The sequence below is a fragment of the Ornithodoros turicata genome, chromosome 5, assembly GCF_037126465.1.
Source record: "Ornithodoros turicata isolate Travis chromosome 5, ASM3712646v1, whole genome shotgun sequence".
Taxonomy (NCBI): Eukaryota; Metazoa; Arthropoda; class Arachnida; order Ixodida; family Argasidae; genus Ornithodoros; species Ornithodoros turicata.
Window position 1 is genome coordinate 22,367,829 of NC_088205.1, and position 19,442 is coordinate 22,387,270.

Consider the following 19,442-nt stretch of genomic DNA (forward strand, 5'->3'; position numbering starts at 1 on the left):
CGGAGACAGCCCTTGCGCTCCTGAAACTCGAGCTCTGTACTATCACCTTTCTGTGGCTTCCATAGGACAAATAGAGGACGCGCTGAGTATCTCGCTCCATAGGCTTAACGGCGTACGGCTGGCCAGAGGGCGCGAGTGCGCATTGCTTTCAGAGACGCCTGTGGCAGTTTTGTGCAACTCTGCTAAGTACACGGTGTGCTGTTTGGCATAGCCACACAGTACTTCGTACGGCTGGGATATGCTTCGGCTCTCTTACTCGTTCTCTGAAGTGCGCGGGATTGACGTTTTTTTCTAGTTTTTTTTCTCTAGTGAACATGTGGATGGTGAATGGCGAACTTGCGAGTAGAGCACCTGAGAAGTAGTTTTTGGGGGTGGGGTGGGGTGAGAATTTTGTTAGGAGTAGCAGAACAAATCGGGAGAAGAGTTCAATTTCTCCTTGTTTTTTTTTCTTACAAACAAACAAACAAAACGTTTCTTTTTCTCTCCAGCAAATGTCAAGAAAGGGACGCTACTCGTCAAGCAATACGCAACATAGGAAGGGTTTTGTAATGTGAATATGCAGGATGCAGCGGGATTAGCGGCATGATAGCAGTCTTGCCCCGCTGGTAGTTTTATAGGCTTAGCGCCGTATAGGCAATAGGAAATGTTAAAAGAGCCGCGGTTTTTCCTTTTTTCGAATTATCCACGGCAAATTAAACAAAAGCAAGGCTATGAGATGAAATTCTAGAGCATTATTCATCCTCTGATATGCGATTTGGCTCTGAGTGTCCCGCATAATTCATTTTATCAGCACTACAAACCCGGGAGTTTATCTTGGCGGACCCTGTATATGTCACAAGTCAGTATGTTCTCAATGTTTTATTTCACCTCTCTCGGCACCCCACTTCCATGGAAGTTTAGCAGGCCTTGGTAACATTTGCAGAGCAGTAGGACATTTAACATAGGTACGATTTTATGATCGGTGCCTGGAGGTTGACAAGGGCCCCACACACTTTCATTACTTTACCCATGTGGGGAATTAGGGCAAGCGGTGCGCCGTTGTTCAAGACATTATACAGTTTCAACCTCTGAATTACACGCTCTACATGGATTCTTACTTGTGCTATGACAAGTGTAGAGTTCATGTCCTCTACAGAAAGCTGACCTCCCCCAGTGTTGAATGGTGGCATCAGGAGAACAGCTCCCTGTTCCCCCATTATAGTTTTTATCGCGGGGAAACCCTTGTCGCTCATTACCAGGCAGAACATGTGTGAGAAAACCAGACTGCCTTGTTATGAGGGAATCTGAGTGCCGTCCCCCATAGGGCTCAGAAACAAACGCAATCACGCCATTGGGAATGATACCCACAAGCCACTTAAGAGTGTATCCCCCCTTATAGTGAGAATAAAGGTACTAATGTTGTTCCTACGAACGCTTGTGGCACGAACGGTAGTGATTAAGCGAAAAACTTGAACCAACACGTGCGACTGTAACCGAAGCGAATACGAGTGTACTTAGCAGAGTTGCGAGACTGGCCCACTAGGGGAGAAAAGCAGCGCTGCTGTCGCCCCCCGAAACTCCAGCCGAACATGCCTATACCTTTTGCGAAGCACAGCGCGTCTCTTCATGCGTCCAGTGACCACGGCGTTCTATCATGGTTGCGGGGCCTCTTCGACGCGAGAAGCGCTTCGCTGTATCGATCTTACAAGGCGGGGGATATGTGCTTTATTATTGCTTGCCAGCGTCTTTCGTGTTCAGACTCTCCAACATTTTTGCTCTCGGAATTACTTCGGGGGAAGCTTTCCGCACCCTCTCCTCTTATGTCCCTGCCGTTCTGTCTGCCGATACCATAGATTCAGAAGTTATCCGTCAAAGAACTCGTTACAAGTTAAGTTACCGTGTGCAAAATGTAACTAAGTTAATAACGAAGTTCTTCAGCCTGAAATGTAACTCGCAGTTACTGAGTTACTTCAGAAAAAAAAAGAACGAGTTACTTCAAAGTTATTCGGACACAAAATAGCATCATGCAGGTGCAGCGCGCGTGAGCAGTTGAGTTAGACCTTGAGTTGCCTGGAGAGGGGGTGGGGGGGATTTATAAAAAAAAAAAAAAATTAAAGGGAGGAGTGCAAGTGTGCAACACGCTTAGATCGCTTTCGTTTATGTCCAACAATAGACCTCTCCCTGTTTGTAAACAAATGATGTCATAGTGTTCGACAGCGCCAAAATTTGGTAGAATTGAACTACGCTCGAAGCTAGAGGTGAACAAGGTCGCGCCCGAAAGCCATGGTCTTGAGGGGATTAAGATATGGTATAAGCACAGAAGTCCTTTTTAACACCGTTTTCTTCATATGAAACTGTTAAGTAGGCCAGTAAGATGCACCATGCGAAATAATTTACACCACAGTCATAATTATCGCAGAAACTGAATTTAAAATACGCCGCAAAAAGCGACCGTGCGCAACGGTGGTGAAGAGCAGTACCAGCCTGTGATCTGCCTGGGACCTCGCGCTGACGCTATAAGGAGAACGCTCGCTGATTGGCCTAGAGAAATGTTGTCTGCTACTCCGCTGTCGTCTTCTACTCGGCTGTTCGGGGTTCTGATAAAGCCTTTCTCCTTGCTCGGTAATGATGGCAAAACAGGTTTACGGCGGCAAAGCGACAAGGCGCTGACCCCCACTGACCGGCGAACCAGAACGAGCCTCCTTATACCGTCATCGGTGACGTGTCATCATACCTCCTCATCCTCGTTATAGCTGGAGTAGCGAGTTAAGGGTGAACGCGCGGAGCTATGTTTATGTGAGTTTTTTTCTGGGAAACAAATTGCACACATCAAAACCTTTCGGGCTATTCGGTATAATGACACACACTTTCATCAGATGTCTTAATCTGAAATTTTTTTGGATGGCCCTCTGTACTCTTTTAAAGGGACGCGACCCTCGGTCCTACTTTTCTTTCAATGGGAGGCAGCGAATAAGTGCCCGTTCGTGGAACCCGGCCCTCTCCTTCCGATTTGTTTCGGTTCAGTTAATGTCATGATGACGTTTCTCTGGTAGAGGTCTATTCGAACGCTTTGCATCTTATTCCCTGTTGGCGCACAATGGTTCAGCTTCATTTCAATGGCAGCGATTCTTACTTCCTGAATAAAATACTGTCGTTGATTGAATATCGCGTTTTATGACAAAAAATGCCATGAAGGAGCTGGAGAGAAAGCAACAAAATATGTGGACGTGAGTGAAAAGCGAGTTAAAAGTAACTTGGAACTTCACTTAAGTTACTTTGGCAAAGTTACCTGAAAAAAGAACGAGTTCCTCTGAAAGTTACCACAGCGCAAAAGTACCGAGTTAAGTTAAAAGTTACCAAAAAAAAAAAAAAAGGAACTTAGTTACAGTAACGAGTTACCTCGAACTCTGGCCGATACAAGTGCTGTATGGATACAGCACTTGAATTGGGGTTCTCTGCAACTTTTTTCTCCCCTGTTCTCTTATGTCGTGTTTTAGTCGTCAGGATTCGTCAGTATGCCAGATTTTATATTCGCCACAGGGGAGGCTGGTTTATTCGCCGCGATATCCACAGGGGTGGTATCCAACGTATTGCTCCATAGACGAAAGCCTGCTGGGCGAACGCAATGCATTCTGGACGGGTCCTGGTCGCACGTGTCAACGCACACGTGACCTTCAAGATGGCCGCGCCCGTGATCAGCGGAAAAATCGTTTGTAAACAAAGCGTTTGCGCCGTTTTCTACGTCTTTCGATCCCGGTGATTATTTTTATCCGATAATCTGACATTGGGCTCTGAGCCGCCCCGACCGGGATCGTCGTGCACTGATGTACGGCCGTCTCGGAACTGTTTGCGCCACTCAAACGCTTTGCTGCGGCTAAGTGTATCGTGGCCATACTGAGCCTGAAGTCTTCTGTGAATTTCAGATGCCTTCATTTATGAGAAACTTCATGACTGTTCGCTGTTCGATGTGCGCGCTCACCTCGTTGTCGGCCATCTTGTCCAGCACGTGTCTTCTGTTTTGCGCAAACTTCGGACCACCACGCGGTGAACGCGGAGGTCTGTCGCGTGTGAAAATTACGAAAAAGAAATAGCGCGAGCCATTTGTACATTCAGGCGACAGAAAGTCCCGGTTTGACTCGAACACCCCTCGTATATTACGTTAAAGACCCCGGAGGGCATTACAGATGGCGGAGAGGCTACTGAAGTAAACATTTGCACATGCAGGTGCATAAACAGAAACTTAATAATGCACAATACAACAGAATACACACAATTCACAGGTAAACAAAAATGTGTGATTCTAAATAACATAATTGCGACTTGGTCAGCTATAGAGGATAAGTATTTGAAACCGCTTTAAAGCGATCAGGAGAACTGCGTAGTGGATATGATCATGACACGACGAGATAGTCGGGGGGGGGGGGGGGGGTAGATATATTTATTAGAACAAAAAAAAAAAAAAAAAAAGAGGGGAGCTGAAAAAAGCTGCCCTCTGCAGGAGATGCTATATATTTTGCGGAAAAGAGACGGCCGAGCAACGAAGCGCCTGTTAGGAAGAGGTTCTAGGCCAAGGTCAGTCTTACGTCCGGATACACTCATACGCCGGGAATAATTGGATGTAATGGAACGTGTCTGTTTTGTACCCGCTCTATATGGCTCTAATTAAGGCTATATATCGCCGCTGGCGATGAAACTCCTCAGTCCTCATACATTACCTTAAAATAAAGCTGTTGTAGCTAACTAAGTATTCTTGGTGTGGGTCCCATACACCGGAGGCATATTCAGGTTTAGGTCAGGTTTAGGGGGGGGGGGGGGGGGGGGCTAAAGTGAGGTGGTCGCAGTAGGTAGCCAGAACTCCTGCTGGAGTCCGAAACATTATTTTCAGGGTGAAGCGATCGGCTTATGTCTGATCGAAAATATAACCCACGGTACGTATACGAAGTGACACAGGTGCGTTCTCATTCATTTATCTACTACGACTGAGGGTAGATACCCAAGCAGCACAATGTACTGAAAGTCGGGTGCAATAGGGGTGGACGGTATGTGTCTTAGCAGTGTTCTTTAGTTTCACGAGTTTGTTCAATGCCTTCCACCTACCCGTCCACCCCTATTGCACTCGACTTTCAGTACATTCTGCTGCTTGGGTAGCGATATTGCGCCAAAAAAAGACCATTCAAATATTTTGTACCGGTCATTTTGAAGCAAGTGTGGATCAGTAACCAGGTAATCTGTATAACACTGATCTGCAAAATGCCGGACGGAGCTATAGTATAACTAAGTCCAGGTGGTAAATCAACGATGTAGACGAGGAACAAGAGTGGTCAAAATAAGAGTCCTTGATATATTCGTCATGACGGGGGGGGGGGGGGCGCAAAATCGGACAGCGTAATTGTCGGCGTAAACGTGCTGCCGACGGTTTGTCAAGAAATTACATATCCGAACGAGCATGGCAGTATCAAAGTCTAGTGAAGTCAGTTAATTTGGCTATCAACTGAGCGTGGGGGACAGTGTCAATCCCTTCGCGAAATCTAGTAAGATCACATCTAATATTTCCTTATTATGAATTTAATTCAATAAAACTATTCGTTAAAAATCAAGAATTATAAAAGTAGAGCAAATTAACCGTTACGCTAGGTTAAAACATTATGGTTCTAAGCCACCGGCTTGCTTTCCAGTCATTCTTTCGCTATAATTTATCAAACCAGCGTTTACATAATCTAAAGGTTACGCGTGAATGACGTGTTCTCACCTCTATGTTCTAGCCTATATCGCCTGTTCTCGAGTTTAACTTTGTATTTACAATATCCCCACGGCTTTTCTTTCTTTGTCTTCCATTAATCTTATTTCGAAAATTAATGTGACTAGCGTATGTTCCTGGAGCCAGTGAAATATATGATCGTGCATACTTTGCGTGTCTCTAACGAGATCTGCAGAGGTTTCCTAATGGAATATTATTAGTCTTCGTACCCTCTCCACTCGTATCTGACCTTTGCTTCTTAGAAAGTGTCCGTACCCACCCCTCCCGCCATATAAAATAGTTCATGATTATCGGAACAATATAAAATGTTCAACACTATATACAGCGCACCCAACTTCCTTCGTGTTCCTCGTCTCATCTGGACTTCGGAGAATGTTCATCTGCACCACCCCTGATTTATGCGGTCGTAAAATGAGGAAAACTCCCGACTTGCGTTTCAACCCTCATTTCAACTTTGTTTTCTCTTTTAGAGGGCACGAAGAGTATAAGTAGCGATGAAATGCAAAAAGTTTAAATCTACGTTGCAAAGTAGTTTTCCGAGGGCAAGAAATGCGGAATTAATCAAATGCTGGGCGAACCTAATTTCCCGTGGCGAAACGTTTTTCCCTGTTCGGAGTATTTTCTCCTCCGTCCTTTGTGTGCTATTAACTCCTATTTTAGCGTTGTCTGTAAGGGCAGTGGCAGGAAATGAAAAGTGACTTCGTGAAACAGTTGTGCGTGCGCAGAGCAAATTGGACGGCTGCGATTGCGGTGAGGTTTATTCAGAAAGAAGAGTTTGTAGAAAATTTGTAAATAACCTAATCTGGTCGCTTGTACAGGTCTCCGTGATGGAAAATGTAAAGATGGATGATATTTTTCTTTCCTCATGAAATTTTCATTCTTTTTGCTGGGTGCTTGTTGTACCCACGACGTAGTACAGTGGCAATCTTAGTGGCATTGCGCTGCATAAGCAGCTCTCGCTACGTCTTAGCTCGGTGGGCATCCCTTGGGCTTTTAAATGCACTTTAATTCCCACGGTTATGTTTTATGGCACCTTTCAAATGCTCTGTGTTTAACCTAATCGATTAGTCTTAACCCTGTTGCATTCATTACCACAGTATTGGCGCTTATGGTCTTTGTTGCTTTTGCAAAAAGTTTGTTTGCTAAATCCGTTTGTATGGGTCTGTGAAATACCAGACTACTTTATTGACACATCTCCTGCGAATATGCGTCTTGCTTCCTGTCTGTTTTTTTTTTTAATATAATAGCCATCAGCAAAAGTTTTACCTCGACACAGGTTTGTTTGTTTTTTAACAGGTTGTTTTCCCGCTGTCCTTTGCGCGCGTGACCTAGATAAATTGTTTAGTGAGTAGCACTTGTTCTAGAACATGCGAAACCGAAGCTAATTTGTTAACATTCCAATATTTCCACTTTTCGGGTGTTAGGATATTCTTCGCTAGAAATTATGATTTGCTCTCTGAAAGTGCGTGCGCTTGCGTTTTAGGATTGTGCCTGGGACGAAAGTTTTCGTAAAAGTGTGCACGCACTCATAGCGTGACCTCTACGGCGTCGTATGTTTTGTCCATTAGACCCTGGCCCATTCGCAAGAGCACATCTGTTGAAACAGTTGCACGACAGACTTGTGGAGGTAATATTCAGGTTATGTATGTGTACACCTTACCCTTCAAGTTACTCCCTTGAAACCCGAACTCTTCCTGCGGTGCTTTTTGGTGGGCGTAGAGTGATGGGCAGTACTTGAAGTATTTGGCTTAAAGTACTTTATTGTACTTCTTTACTCGAAGTACATTTTAATGCACTTTCGGTTGATGTACTTGACGTATCCTTCTCTGGGCCTTGCTAGCTCGTTGCATGGCAGCCGGCACGACACCCGGCCCTCTACCGCAGTGTTCATTGTAATGTTCACAGCAGTGCACCCCTGTCTATTCTAACCAGCTTCCAGTCTTGTCGGAGCCGATGAATTGGCGCGCCTTAGCGTTCTCCTCCGCTTTGTTTGCTCATGCATATGGCGTCCGTGTGGGGTTTGTATAAGAGACTGCATTCGAACGTATGTAGTGTAGGGCGAGTCAAGACAATGATGGCTTTAGAACACTCGGCAACTCTCCTATCTTCGTATTTTTCTCTCCGTAACCAGCTAAAAATCGTGGCATGAAAAGAGCATATTGTATTTGAGAGTACTTTAAAAATGTACCTCAAGTACATTTCTCACTATCTTGGACTTAAAAGTATTTAGCGCCGACCTGACTTTTTACTGTATTTAAATACATATTTTCTCGCGTAGTTAATACCTTACTTGAAGTACTTTTCCTGGTATTTTGCCTATACACTACCTGGGGGAGTCGTTCAGGAATTTTGTTTTCGCAACGGTGTCAAGCACTGGATATAAGCTTCGCTCGTATTCGTCTCCCTCACGATTGCACTGTATCATTCGATAGTCAGTCACTATACGCTTACAGTTCACTTTGTAAAGACAACTATAACATTCGGTTGAGTTAATGACGGTAGAGATCCTACTTTGTTCGCATTAATTTTTCGCGCATTATGGCCATAGTTGTCGATGCGCCAAAAAAACCCTAATCATCATCATCATTATTCGCAATTAATTGGATCATTCATGTTCATTGCCGGGAAGCAGGAGCCTACGGGCTGTCTGAAATCACACCCTTGTGCCACCATCAGGTTCGTACGCAATCGTTCGAGACATTCGCCAGTGAATTATGACTTGGCGTGAACATTTTGTTTACAGGGGGGACGCACTCTTGTTTCGCATTCCTGCCATGTACAACATACAGCATCAGTACTCTAAGGTAAAGGGATACACCGGGCCCGTTCGTCGACCACAGCGGCTTTGTGCCTTGCATACCGAAAGAGCGTGACCACGCATGCCTCCCATGGAGGTCCTCGAACCCTGAAAATGGCCCCGATGGGGGATCCCGATACAAAGATTGGGAAGCTGCATTGTGACGTTACCCTTGTGTGCCTCTCTCCAGTCATTTTTTTCCTTGCGACGAACAGAAGACGTTCAACTGACAAGAATAAGCCAGTGGCAAAAGTGGTCATTATACCCGTTTACTGTCGGCTGAGGGTTGATTCGAATGTCTCGTCGTGGGAATCGATATTTTTTTCTTCTTCTCTTCTTCGGTCTACTGAATGTATGGTTCTGCAGAGATTGAAGAGAAGAGTAGATGCCAAGGGACACACGGCTCGCTTGTTAGTGGTACAGGTAGGGACAAAAGTTTACGGAACATGCGAGCGCCGTACTTTTTCTTCGGTGGTACACCCTAGCGACCGCCGGAAGCGGGTGGGTTCACTGTTTCGGAGGGGTGGAAGGGTGCGCTGTTAGCGACACACAGCGGTAGCTTCCCTTCAGGGCACACCCAGGCGACACCGGAACTACGCTAACAGCGATCCCTTCCACCCCTCCGAAACAGTGAGCACACCCGCTTCCGGCAGCCGCTAGGGTGTCGCACCGAAGAAAAAGTACGTCGCTCGTGTGTTCCGTAAACTTTGTCCAAAGTTGTACTTAGTTTGCCTGGATCATTTTTTTAACTCCCTCGTACCCTGAACGTATTATGAAACAACGAACCATTTCTCAACTTGTTACTTCGCCTCATAGTATATGGTGTTCCTATCGTGAAAAAAAAAAAAAAAAAAGTATCCACCTCTCTGAACACTATGGGGTCAACGCTATTTATCTCGGGGGAGACTTTGCCGTGACATCTGATCACTTATCAAATTTAATTGGATTGAATTCCAATTGATTTCAACAAATTGAATTTTTCCAATCTCCGAAATTTGCGAAGTCAACCTCATATTTTGTTTGGACAAACAGAAAGCTCGCGTCGGATTTGCCCCGTTGCATTATAAAACACATTCCCTACAGCTTTGGTTGTAGCTGAAAAAACGAAAATAAAACGAAAAACGTCGTTTCGAGGCGCGCAAATTGTCGGCAGAGCTAGGTTCTCCATCAGTTCTCCATCAAATACTTATACGTGGCGGGAGAAAGACCGTCACCCGCCATTTCCTGTTTGCTTCTCGTTCTTCTTTGAGATAACTTTGCGTTGCAACCTCATCGGTTTCAACCATGCTGCAGTTAGCAGCAGAAGCTTGGGAAAGCCTCCTCACATCGCTTCTTTCGGCGATCTGAGCACAGCCGGCAATTTGCGCGCCTCGGAGCGACGGGTTTCGCTCCCCCCCCCCCGGGGGGGATTACCATTGTAATACTGAATGTATTTTACTATAGAACGGGGCATATCCGGCACGCGTTTTCTGTTTCCTCCAATTAAAAACGAAAAAAAAAAAAAAACAACAACACGAGGATGCCTTGGTAGATTTCGGGGTTCAATTGTGAAAAAAATCAACTTCTCGCGAAATAAATTTGATAAAAGCGCTCAGAGGTGTCTGCAAAATCTTCCTGTGATAAACAGCTTTGACCACATAGTGTTAAGACATGGATCTTTTCTTGCTTTTTCTTCTTTTTCTTTCTTTTTTTTAACGTTAGGTGAAACACTGTATATAAGACGACTCGGCGAATGCATCGGGCTCACTGTCACGGCAGCGGATCCATCCTAATGCGGTGATGCGTTATGTCTTCTGACGTTGATGACAACGCCATCTAGAGTAAACATTGCCTAGTGGCTTCTCGACGTCACGTAGACACCAGTGGCCGTAACCATGGAAACGATCCTCCATCAGCCGCATAGGCTGTCACTCGTAGCCGCAAGCTTGCCCGTTCCAAAATCCACTGCAGCAATTGGCTGAATGAACGTCATATCGGCCCGAAATGTCCACGCAGCGAATGAGGAGGCGGAGTCATCAAACAGGCTTTTGGAAGGCCTTGTTTGTGCCCCCTCCCCCATTCCCTGCCCATAGAGTTGGATCGGATTGAAAGGAGAAATGGCATGGACGTTGTAGTTCCACGCTTGTGGAGCCGACAGCTACATAACGCTTACAGTTTACTGTGCAATGACAACAAGGGCATGTTTGGGTTCATACTTTATTCGTGGAAAGCAGTCCATAATTCTTTTGTAACTACCGCGCAGCATTTTATGTCGTCCACACGTTTCTTAAATGTGATTGCACGGAAAGAAATGCCCGCCATTAACGAGCGTAAAACCATTAAACCTCCCATAAGCGTAAAACATGTCGCATGTGCTATCGCGTGCGTAACCGCAACAGTGCACGCTTTTCACCCGTTTTCTTTCTTTGGCAACGAGTCTTTCCATATACTATTTTTCTGTTGTCGTGATGAATGGCAAGATCGTTGCGTTTTGGTACATCTTCCTGTTTCTACAGGGTTAGTCTAGCAAACCGTACACATTTCAATCGCATCGTAAAAATAGAAGACGGGGATTAGCTAACCCCAAACTTTGCAGACTGGTAGCCATTTGTCCGAAGTTTTGTTGGAATTTTTTGTGAACGAAGTGGTCCTGTAGAAGAAAAATTAAAAATCGAGCAAGATCTCCCTCTGTGCATTTTCTATACCCATTTCACTCGAAAGCCGCCATTTTCTCCTGTGTGCGCTTCATTCTCATTTCACCACACACAGGTTGCGCCAACATAAGATTCGAACAAGGACTGGTACGTAACGTCAGAATGGGCATGTCACATCGTTCTAGGCAGAGCCGCCTGTGTGAAGTGATGTGAATGTGTAGCGCGCACGCACACGCAAATAGCGGTGTTTGTGCGGGATATGCAATTGAAAATGCATGGGGGCGAGACTTTACTCATTTTTAATTTTCTTTCTACGTGACAGTAGCGCTTACAAGAAATTCCAGTGAAACTTCACACAAATGACTATCAGTCTGCAAAGTTTGGGGTGGACCAAACCCAGTCATCTATTTTTACAATGGGATCTAAATGTGTAACGTTTGCTAGACTAACCCTGTACTTACACTTGTGTCTATGAGGGCTTCAGCAGCGCAGACATGAAAATTTTTAAAACCTTCAGTGCAATAGAAGCTGATATACATCCGTTGCGATACGGGGCGTCCTCCTTTCTCGAAGGTTGCGTTGCTTGTTATTTCTCGGAATTTTTCTTTCCTCTTGACCCTATTTAAAATCAATAAAACTTGTTCTCTTTCTTTCCAGGTGAGAAATTTTCCCTTCGGTAGCAAATGGTGACCTTCCCAGAACTTCGCGCTACGAGAGTGTTCGATCCACCAGGAACAGTAAGAGTTTGGTATTGTACACGGTATGGGGGTCACATTCTCGATGATACACATTAATGGAGCAGTGAAATATATACGTAAATAATAGGGTCTGCACCCTGCCTCATTTATTAATCAGTGTTTCAAAATCCAGCGTGGCAAACAAACAAGCACATTCTGTGCGGCGCCTTGTGACCGCAATTTAATTTACAAGAACGCCCCGATAATTTACAAAATCAGCCATGTGCGCAGCGGCGCTACCTTGCGGGAGCGGCCAACACCACCTAGAAGAGAAGGCCTCTCCAATATCCCCTCGCTCTCGCGGTACGTCAGCCTACTTGGATAGTTTCTCTCCGTGTCGTGTCGCGCGTGTCGTTTGCGTCGCCGGTGCACCGCTTTCGTGTAATTGGTCGACGCCCATCCAAGTAGGATGACGTTACGCGGAGCTGCGCTGGCCTCCTGCCTACGTTGTGTTGGAGCGGCCCGATCTGCTGCATTGACAACGCAGCGTGACGTACCGCCAGTATGGCATGCACAAGCAGTGATTGACATTCTCATCGGATCCTCTTGCGTCACTAGTTGACGCCAACCTCATATTCTCGTACAAGCTTTCCCAATGATATAGTGGAAGGTCTTCAGAGTGCGTGCAGATGAAAGACACCTCTCTTGTGCTTCATTGCGCTTGATTTATACGATCATTGTTCTTTTGCAAGAACATCTGCAATCCGTCCCACGATCCGTCGCGGACAAAAACTAAATGTTTATGGAGGGCGCTTTCACTACTCCCCGTCGGGACACGCGCTTGTTAGCAGAGGGTGTGTGTTGTGGAATGTCTCTGCATTTGAAACAATAAAAAGATATTTCACGCGCAGGTTTTGTTTACAAGCGATGCGCCTGGGCGGGGACCCGCCTTTCTTGCATTGTTTTTTTATGCGCATGCCATTTTTGTATCTGAAATGTGTCTGTGCCGTAATGGTTTGTGTACTTTAACAGCAGTGCGTTCACAATCCTCACGAGTGGAGCTCGAAGAATAGGAAAATACCCTCTGAGTTACTCAGCAGTTTTCTAGTTCAGTGGGCCTCTTAGATAAAGATATTGATCTGTTTCGCAGCATGCTTACGAGTATCGCCCTTTCATACGTGATTCGTTGTCTAAATGCGACATGTCTGTTCTGCATTAATCCATTAAACCGCAAATCATCCTCGTAATCCCAAGTAACGCTAATAAAGGGAATTTCGAATGTTAGATGGAGCTCTTCACATGCATAGATAGTGTGCTTTTAAGGACCCGTGACCGTATCGACGGTGGCCCATAATACGTCCCATTTGTGTCGTCGGGCAGTTCTTTTCGTCATACCTACAATTCTCCGTGGCGCTCCGAAGAGGCTGTCCTCTTGTATCGAAACAAGCTCAGTGTATCACTCATTGTGCAAGTCAGTTAAGTTACAACAACTCAAAAATGTAACAGTGTTCTATGCACATTTTTCGTAGAAACATGTACTAGGTTACCCTCCGGATAGTGCACTAACGACCCAATATATTGCGAGATGTGTTTCTGAACAACTCTTATCTCCATATTTTTATCAAACGATCAATGAATGAATCTTCAGAAATGCGACGGAAGGTGCAGCCGACATAATTCGCACTTGGATGCAGAATTTACATCTCTGGGTAGCATTTGTTTTGTCGAATGCCTTTACGAATTTCTACGATTACGACCAAGAGGAAGAAATTAAGGTAATTGGTATGATAACCAAATGAACGGGGTTTGCGACGCTTATTTATAGCGGACAAACGTGATTCATTTGCAACGGCATGAACCTGCATTCAAGTTTTGCAGCAAAGGGGATAGTAATACACGTGTAGAAAATCGGATCGGCGAATACCGAAATTCATCCGACAGTGACGTCACGGAAATCAGCTCTTCCAGTGAGGGCCGTGAGAGATGTCACGTGCTTACGAGAACAAATAGGAATGGCCGTATAGGCAGAGCTCGACGCGCTCGTATCTTCTGGGGTCCCTGTCTCGCAAAAATCGTTTTTTTGTTCTCAGCATTCTGGCATGTGGTACAGTGTGTGGACGATGAAATCAACCACATCTGTCAAAGTGTCACAGCTTCTTGAATTCATGAATAAATCACACAAGTCTTAACCTAATCGGTCAGTGGTCTAATCGGTACATATGCGCGAAGTCGGGGCGCGTTGCTCTAGGGAACCTCGTTTTCTAACAAGTGATTAAGACTATGTAAATAGTGTAATTAATCACAACAAAATTTTCAGTCAAAGTTTGCCTGATACGTGTACATACGAATGGTAGATTGTACATATTTTTAACACTTTGATACACGTGTAACGATAGTTTGCACGTAGAGCATTTACGTTGTGATACTGTTAGTGAAAAGCAAAGTGTAATCTGGGCAGTTACTTGTGTAATTAGATAATTATGCTAATAAAATATTCTGAACAACATCAAGTATAATTCGTATACAAATTATACTCGATGGGGGCAATGTCGCGAACGCCCTCCATGGTGAAGCCACAAGGTGAGCAACAGTCTGTGCTTTGCATTAGAGAGAGAGCGCAGCTTAAAGCAGCTTATCGAAGACCCTGAGCAGGAGGCTTTCGTCCTGTGTGCCTACGTAGCCCGTGCCTTTTGGCCAAATCTTGCCCGTGATGACATGATTCATCTGTTTTGGCGGTGTGCTTCCCTGTGAGGCTAATGCTGAAGATATATGGCAAAGTACAAACAAGCCCATCTCTCCACGCAAGTCATCGTCGCGGGGTAGCTCCTTTCAGACAAAGGCTTCCTCGCTTTATTGATGTACAGCCGTGTTTGGTCGCCCTTCTCTTTGGCTGCGGCGAAAAGCTCTTGGCGTGGTATGTGCCCTCGTGAAACGGATTGCGAAGATCTGTTTGCGCAGCTGAGCCGTTCTGAGCCGCCGTTGATCCCTCCTGACCGATTAACTCACTTTGTGGATCCCCAGCTCGTTTGGAAGAGCAGTTGCGGGGCATGACTTGCTGGTGTAGGTTTAAACGGCGAATTGGGTCTCAATAGGTGGTGTCAATTTGAATGCGCACTTATATTGCTAGTGAAGTGAACTGAAGGTCGTTCATAACTGCATTAATACTCCAAGTCAGTTACAACACACAGCCTGTACATGGAAAATACTGTGGGATCACCCGCTCCACCTTTTTAATGCGTTAGCACTTTTTAATGCTACGACAGTATCGCGGCGTGGTCTGTCTGTAGCCAAGGCGCACATGCGCGGTGAGTGGAGAGGGAAGGAGAGGGCGCGGCGCGTCGGCAGTGCAGGCTGTGGTGGGGTGGTCGACAGGTTCAGACGTGTCTACGTGGGCGCACCATGGGTTTCAAAGCTGTGCGAAGGAACAGCGCCGAAAGAAGACTGCGACGGCAAGCTGAATCGGACGGATGCTGTCTTGCGTTAGCGTTGTGTAGGGTCGTGTGAAGGGTCGTTGAAGGGTTGTTTCGTTGTGAAGGTGAGTTCCCAAAGGGTTTTCAAGTTTTAATGCTAACGCATTTCCGGTGGATCCACCAATGGATGGACAATGATTTTTCGTACATTTTCCAAGAAGCTACGCAGCGCGTTTCGAGGCTAAACGAAGCTAAATGAAATTTTCATTGAAAACGAATGTGAAACGAAGTGTGGAGTGCAGTGTACGTAATTTGAAATGTTCACTGAGAATTCGTTGGTCCGCCATATTGCGAACGACACGAGCGCCTCTCTGGGAGGTTGGAGGATTAGATGTTGTGGCGCAATGCCCGCAAAGGGATTTGCTTGAGCTATTACGTGAATGACTGTTCATAGCGCTCTGAAGCTATCTGCTAAAACCTGACTATGCAAACGCAAGTCAACCCGGAGTGCATACCAAGTGCGCCCACTTGTTTTGATTTCAACTGACGTTCTGTGTAGCAGACGGCTTCGAATGCTAAGAATGCTTCTAATGAAAACGGCGCATTATTTTGTTTTGTGTCTTTCATCTCTGAACTCGCAGTTCCTCTCAACGTAAGAGATACTAACAGTAGATAACGTTTTCGTGGAATGACAGTGATGACCACCATTATTAATAGGCTCCAAGCAACATGTGAGTCGTATGTTTGCGTAAAGCTTTCATTTACTGGTTGCATTCTTCTTGGAAGTCGTCAGACACGGGACGATTTGCGAGTATCCTCCAGACAATAACAAAACATCGTCTCATGGCCTCTTCTTCCAGTACCTTTCCGTCAGTGCGTCGATTTGTAGAGGTTGCCCGTGCGCTGTGTAATCAATGGCAGGTCCGTTTTTCCTCGAAGTCAAAACATGTTGTTTTCCCACTGACGTTTTTGCAGTCACTCTTCAGTGATTCCTCTGAAGGGATCCCACATCCCAACGCATGCATCACGGGTCAGATTGCATAACATCCTCCGCTATCTGAACGGAGCCTAGAAGTACTCGCAAAAAAAGTGCTGAACATACGAGGGGCGTTCAGGTCAAACCGGGACTTTCTGTCTCCTGAGTGTACAAATGGCTCGCGCTACTTCTTTTTCGTCATTTTCACACGCGACAGGCCTCCGCGTTCACCACGTAGTGGTCCAAAGTTTGTGCCAAACAGAAGACACGTGCTCGACAAGATGGCCAACAATGAGGTGAGCGCGCACATCGAACAGCGAACTGTCATGAAGTTTGTCGTGAATGAAGGCGTAAAGTCCTCTGAAATTCACAGAAGACTTCAGGCTCAGTATGGCCACGATACACTTAGCCGCAGCAAAGCGTTTGAGTGGCGCAAACGGTTCCGAGACGGCCGTACATCAGTGCAGGACGATCCCAGCCGGGGCGGGTCAGAGCCCAGTGTCAGAGTTCCTGAGAACATCCAACTTGTGGAGCGCCTGATCCTCAAGGACCGACGGATAACATGTCTCGAACTGGCTGGAAGGACGGACCTTTCTGTGGGAACGTTGAACACTATCATTCATGAACACATCCAGTTTCGGAAAGCCGGGCCTCATCACCAAAGGAGTCCTCCTCCTACAGGACAATGCACGCCCCCATACCGCGCATCTTACGACACGCACATTACAGGAACTTGGCTTGGAGTTGCTGCCACATCCCCCTTACAGTCCAGACCTCGCCCCAGCGATTTCAATCTCTTCGGGCCACTGAAGGCGTTCCTTGGGGGCCGCCACTTCAGCTGCGACGACGAGGTCAAGAATGCGGTCTGGTCAGGGCTGCTACGCGTCGGTAAGGATTTCTACGCTGCTGGCATCCAAGCCCTCGTAAAACGCTGGGACAAGTGCATTAGTGCAGCTGGAGATTACGTTGAAAAATAAAACTAATTTCTCGCCTGCAAGTTCATTTTACTTTTGGGAAAAATGAAAAGTCCCGGTTTGACTTGAACGCCCCTCGTACGTTCGGGATTAGCTATACGGCCGTTGAAAACACGATCCTGATTGGCTGACTCTTAGTTGGTACGCAACGCCGACGATTAAGCAGGCTTTCTCTATCTAGGCGGTGTTGTCTCGGCCCGTCGCCTTTCTTGCTTTCTGCACCAATAAAAGGGCTCCCCTGATCAGACGTCACAAAACGACAAAACGCAGGAAGGAGCTGGGGGAGATCGCTGCCGTTGCGCGTGCTCTAATTTCTCAGGAAATGTGCACTTCCGAAAAATTTTGCGTGACGGTTCCTGAGGGTGGTATGTTCATATCACGCGCGAAGAAAAAAAGACTCAAAGAAGAAAAAGAGAAATCATGCACCGACATGCTTCTTTAACTTGTAAAAGTGCCGTCACGTCTTGCCCCCGAAAATCCTTCGAACCCTTGTTTCTAAAATACGCATAGGAAGGACGACTTGACGTAGTAACCTTTTCCCTCATCTTACCACAGGGTACGACGAAGGAACGTGTTATTGCAGCTGTTTTCGTTTGGTTCGCTTCCGTGGCGGGGCCCCGTGTTTTCCTTGCTCTGCCCCGCTTGTCTGCAACGTCGCAGAGCAGTATACGGTGTAGTAAAGTCTGTTTATCTTCCCCTCCCTTCGGAGCACCTTCTGGGTTTTGCGTCGGGTCTTTGCTTGTGCTCGTCGCCATACGGCCTTTCTGGTTTCAGGAACCTCAGGGCGAAAAAGTTTGTGCATACTGCCAAAGAATGTGGGAAAATATAGGAAATGACTCGTTCAAATGTCTGTAACATCACCCAGTCACATGCATGTATACCTGCCTGAACAAAAATACGAAGCAGCAGCATTTCTACTTGTTTTTTTTTCATCAGAAAACATACTGCTTTCTTGCCTCCAACCTCTTGGAATCTTACCGCTTGCTATATGCAGACTCACATACTGTACATGGTGAATTGAGTGATCATTACGCCTCACCTTTGTGTATCCCACCTAAGACTGTCAGCCATTTACATGATGGTTTATATTTCTCCGCCAATGTTGTCATCCTGCTTAGACAAAACTAAAAGTCAAGCTCTATCTCACCCCCACCACATTTTGAACGGCATACGAAACTCAAAAGCTGCCGTAGTTTTAGTAGTACGCAAAGGCGATAGCGTACGTAACATATAGCGTTGGTCGTTCTGCGCACTGCGCGAGGCTTTGTTATGGGCGTGCGCAGAACCGTCAACGCTACCTCATACGTACGCAAAGACAGTAGCGTACGATGTACTAAAACTCTCTATTAGAGAGTTTTAGCAGACGTTGATAACGTGGCTTGCGCCGACCGTATCAACCGGAACCAATCAGTGGATAAGATTCTGAGTCACGCACGAGTGCGATTGGTTCCGATAGAGACGATAACTTTCTCAACGGCATACTAAAACTCATTATTGTTTTACAATAACTCAGGCAGCACAATGTACTGAAAGTCGAGTGCGATAGGGGTGGACGGGTAGGCGGAAGGCCTTGAACACACTCGTGAAACTAAAGAACATTGATAAGACACATACCGTCCACCCCTATTTCAGTACATTGTGCTGCTTAGGAACATAACCGCACACAGGGGGCGCTGCGTACTGGACGTCGCCACTTGTGACTCATGCCCATGCTTGTTTGCTCACTCATGCTCAACTCATCCGTCACATTCAGCATGACTGAGCATGCTCATGAGTGTGAATCTTGTCAGGTATGCCTGCCACATAGGGACCGTGCGACACCTAAAGGGGGCGCGCTGCTCCGTCGCGACAGCGCCGCCAGTGGGGGTCTTGGAAGTATCCGAAGTGATACCACGCCGCCCGTTCTATGCATTCTCAAATGGAACCGTAGCTTGCGTGGCGACCGTCGTAATTAGAAGAGCTAATTTTCGAAGTGCAAATAATGTGGAACCTTTCTGGGGCGCGAACGAAGAGAATGGAGACAAACTGCACAGAAGCTACCACCGTATTTATAATGTATCTAACAGTGCGTAAGGAGAACAGCCACTCGCGTCTGTCTGGAACACCTGCAAGTGATACGTCGAGAGGATGGTTATTTGACGACTCACAAAATCCTGGCTTGCTAGCGAAGGCTATATACGTTTATTTCTCTGATTCCAGCCACTTGTAATATGCTTTTGACTGAGTCTTGTATTCCTT

General features: G+C 46.1%; 1 protein-coding gene across 2 annotated transcripts in view; it reads left to right on the forward strand.

The window, feature by feature from the left end:
- LOC135394223 (syndecan-like) overlaps nucleotides 1-19,442 on the forward strand; it is a 123,806-nt gene that overhangs the window by 55,408 nt on the left and 48,956 nt on the right. The window contains exon 2 of one of the 2 annotated variants that reach the window (XM_064624839.1): nucleotides 11,825-11,904. The exons of the other annotated variant lie outside the window; for it this stretch is intronic. Coding sequence (XP_064480909.1) covers nucleotides 11,851-11,904 — 54 coding nt within the window. The 5' untranslated portion in view covers nucleotides 11,825-11,850. The remainder of the gene's footprint in view (nucleotides 1-11,824; nucleotides 11,905-19,442) is intronic. 2 annotated transcript variants of the gene reach the window in all.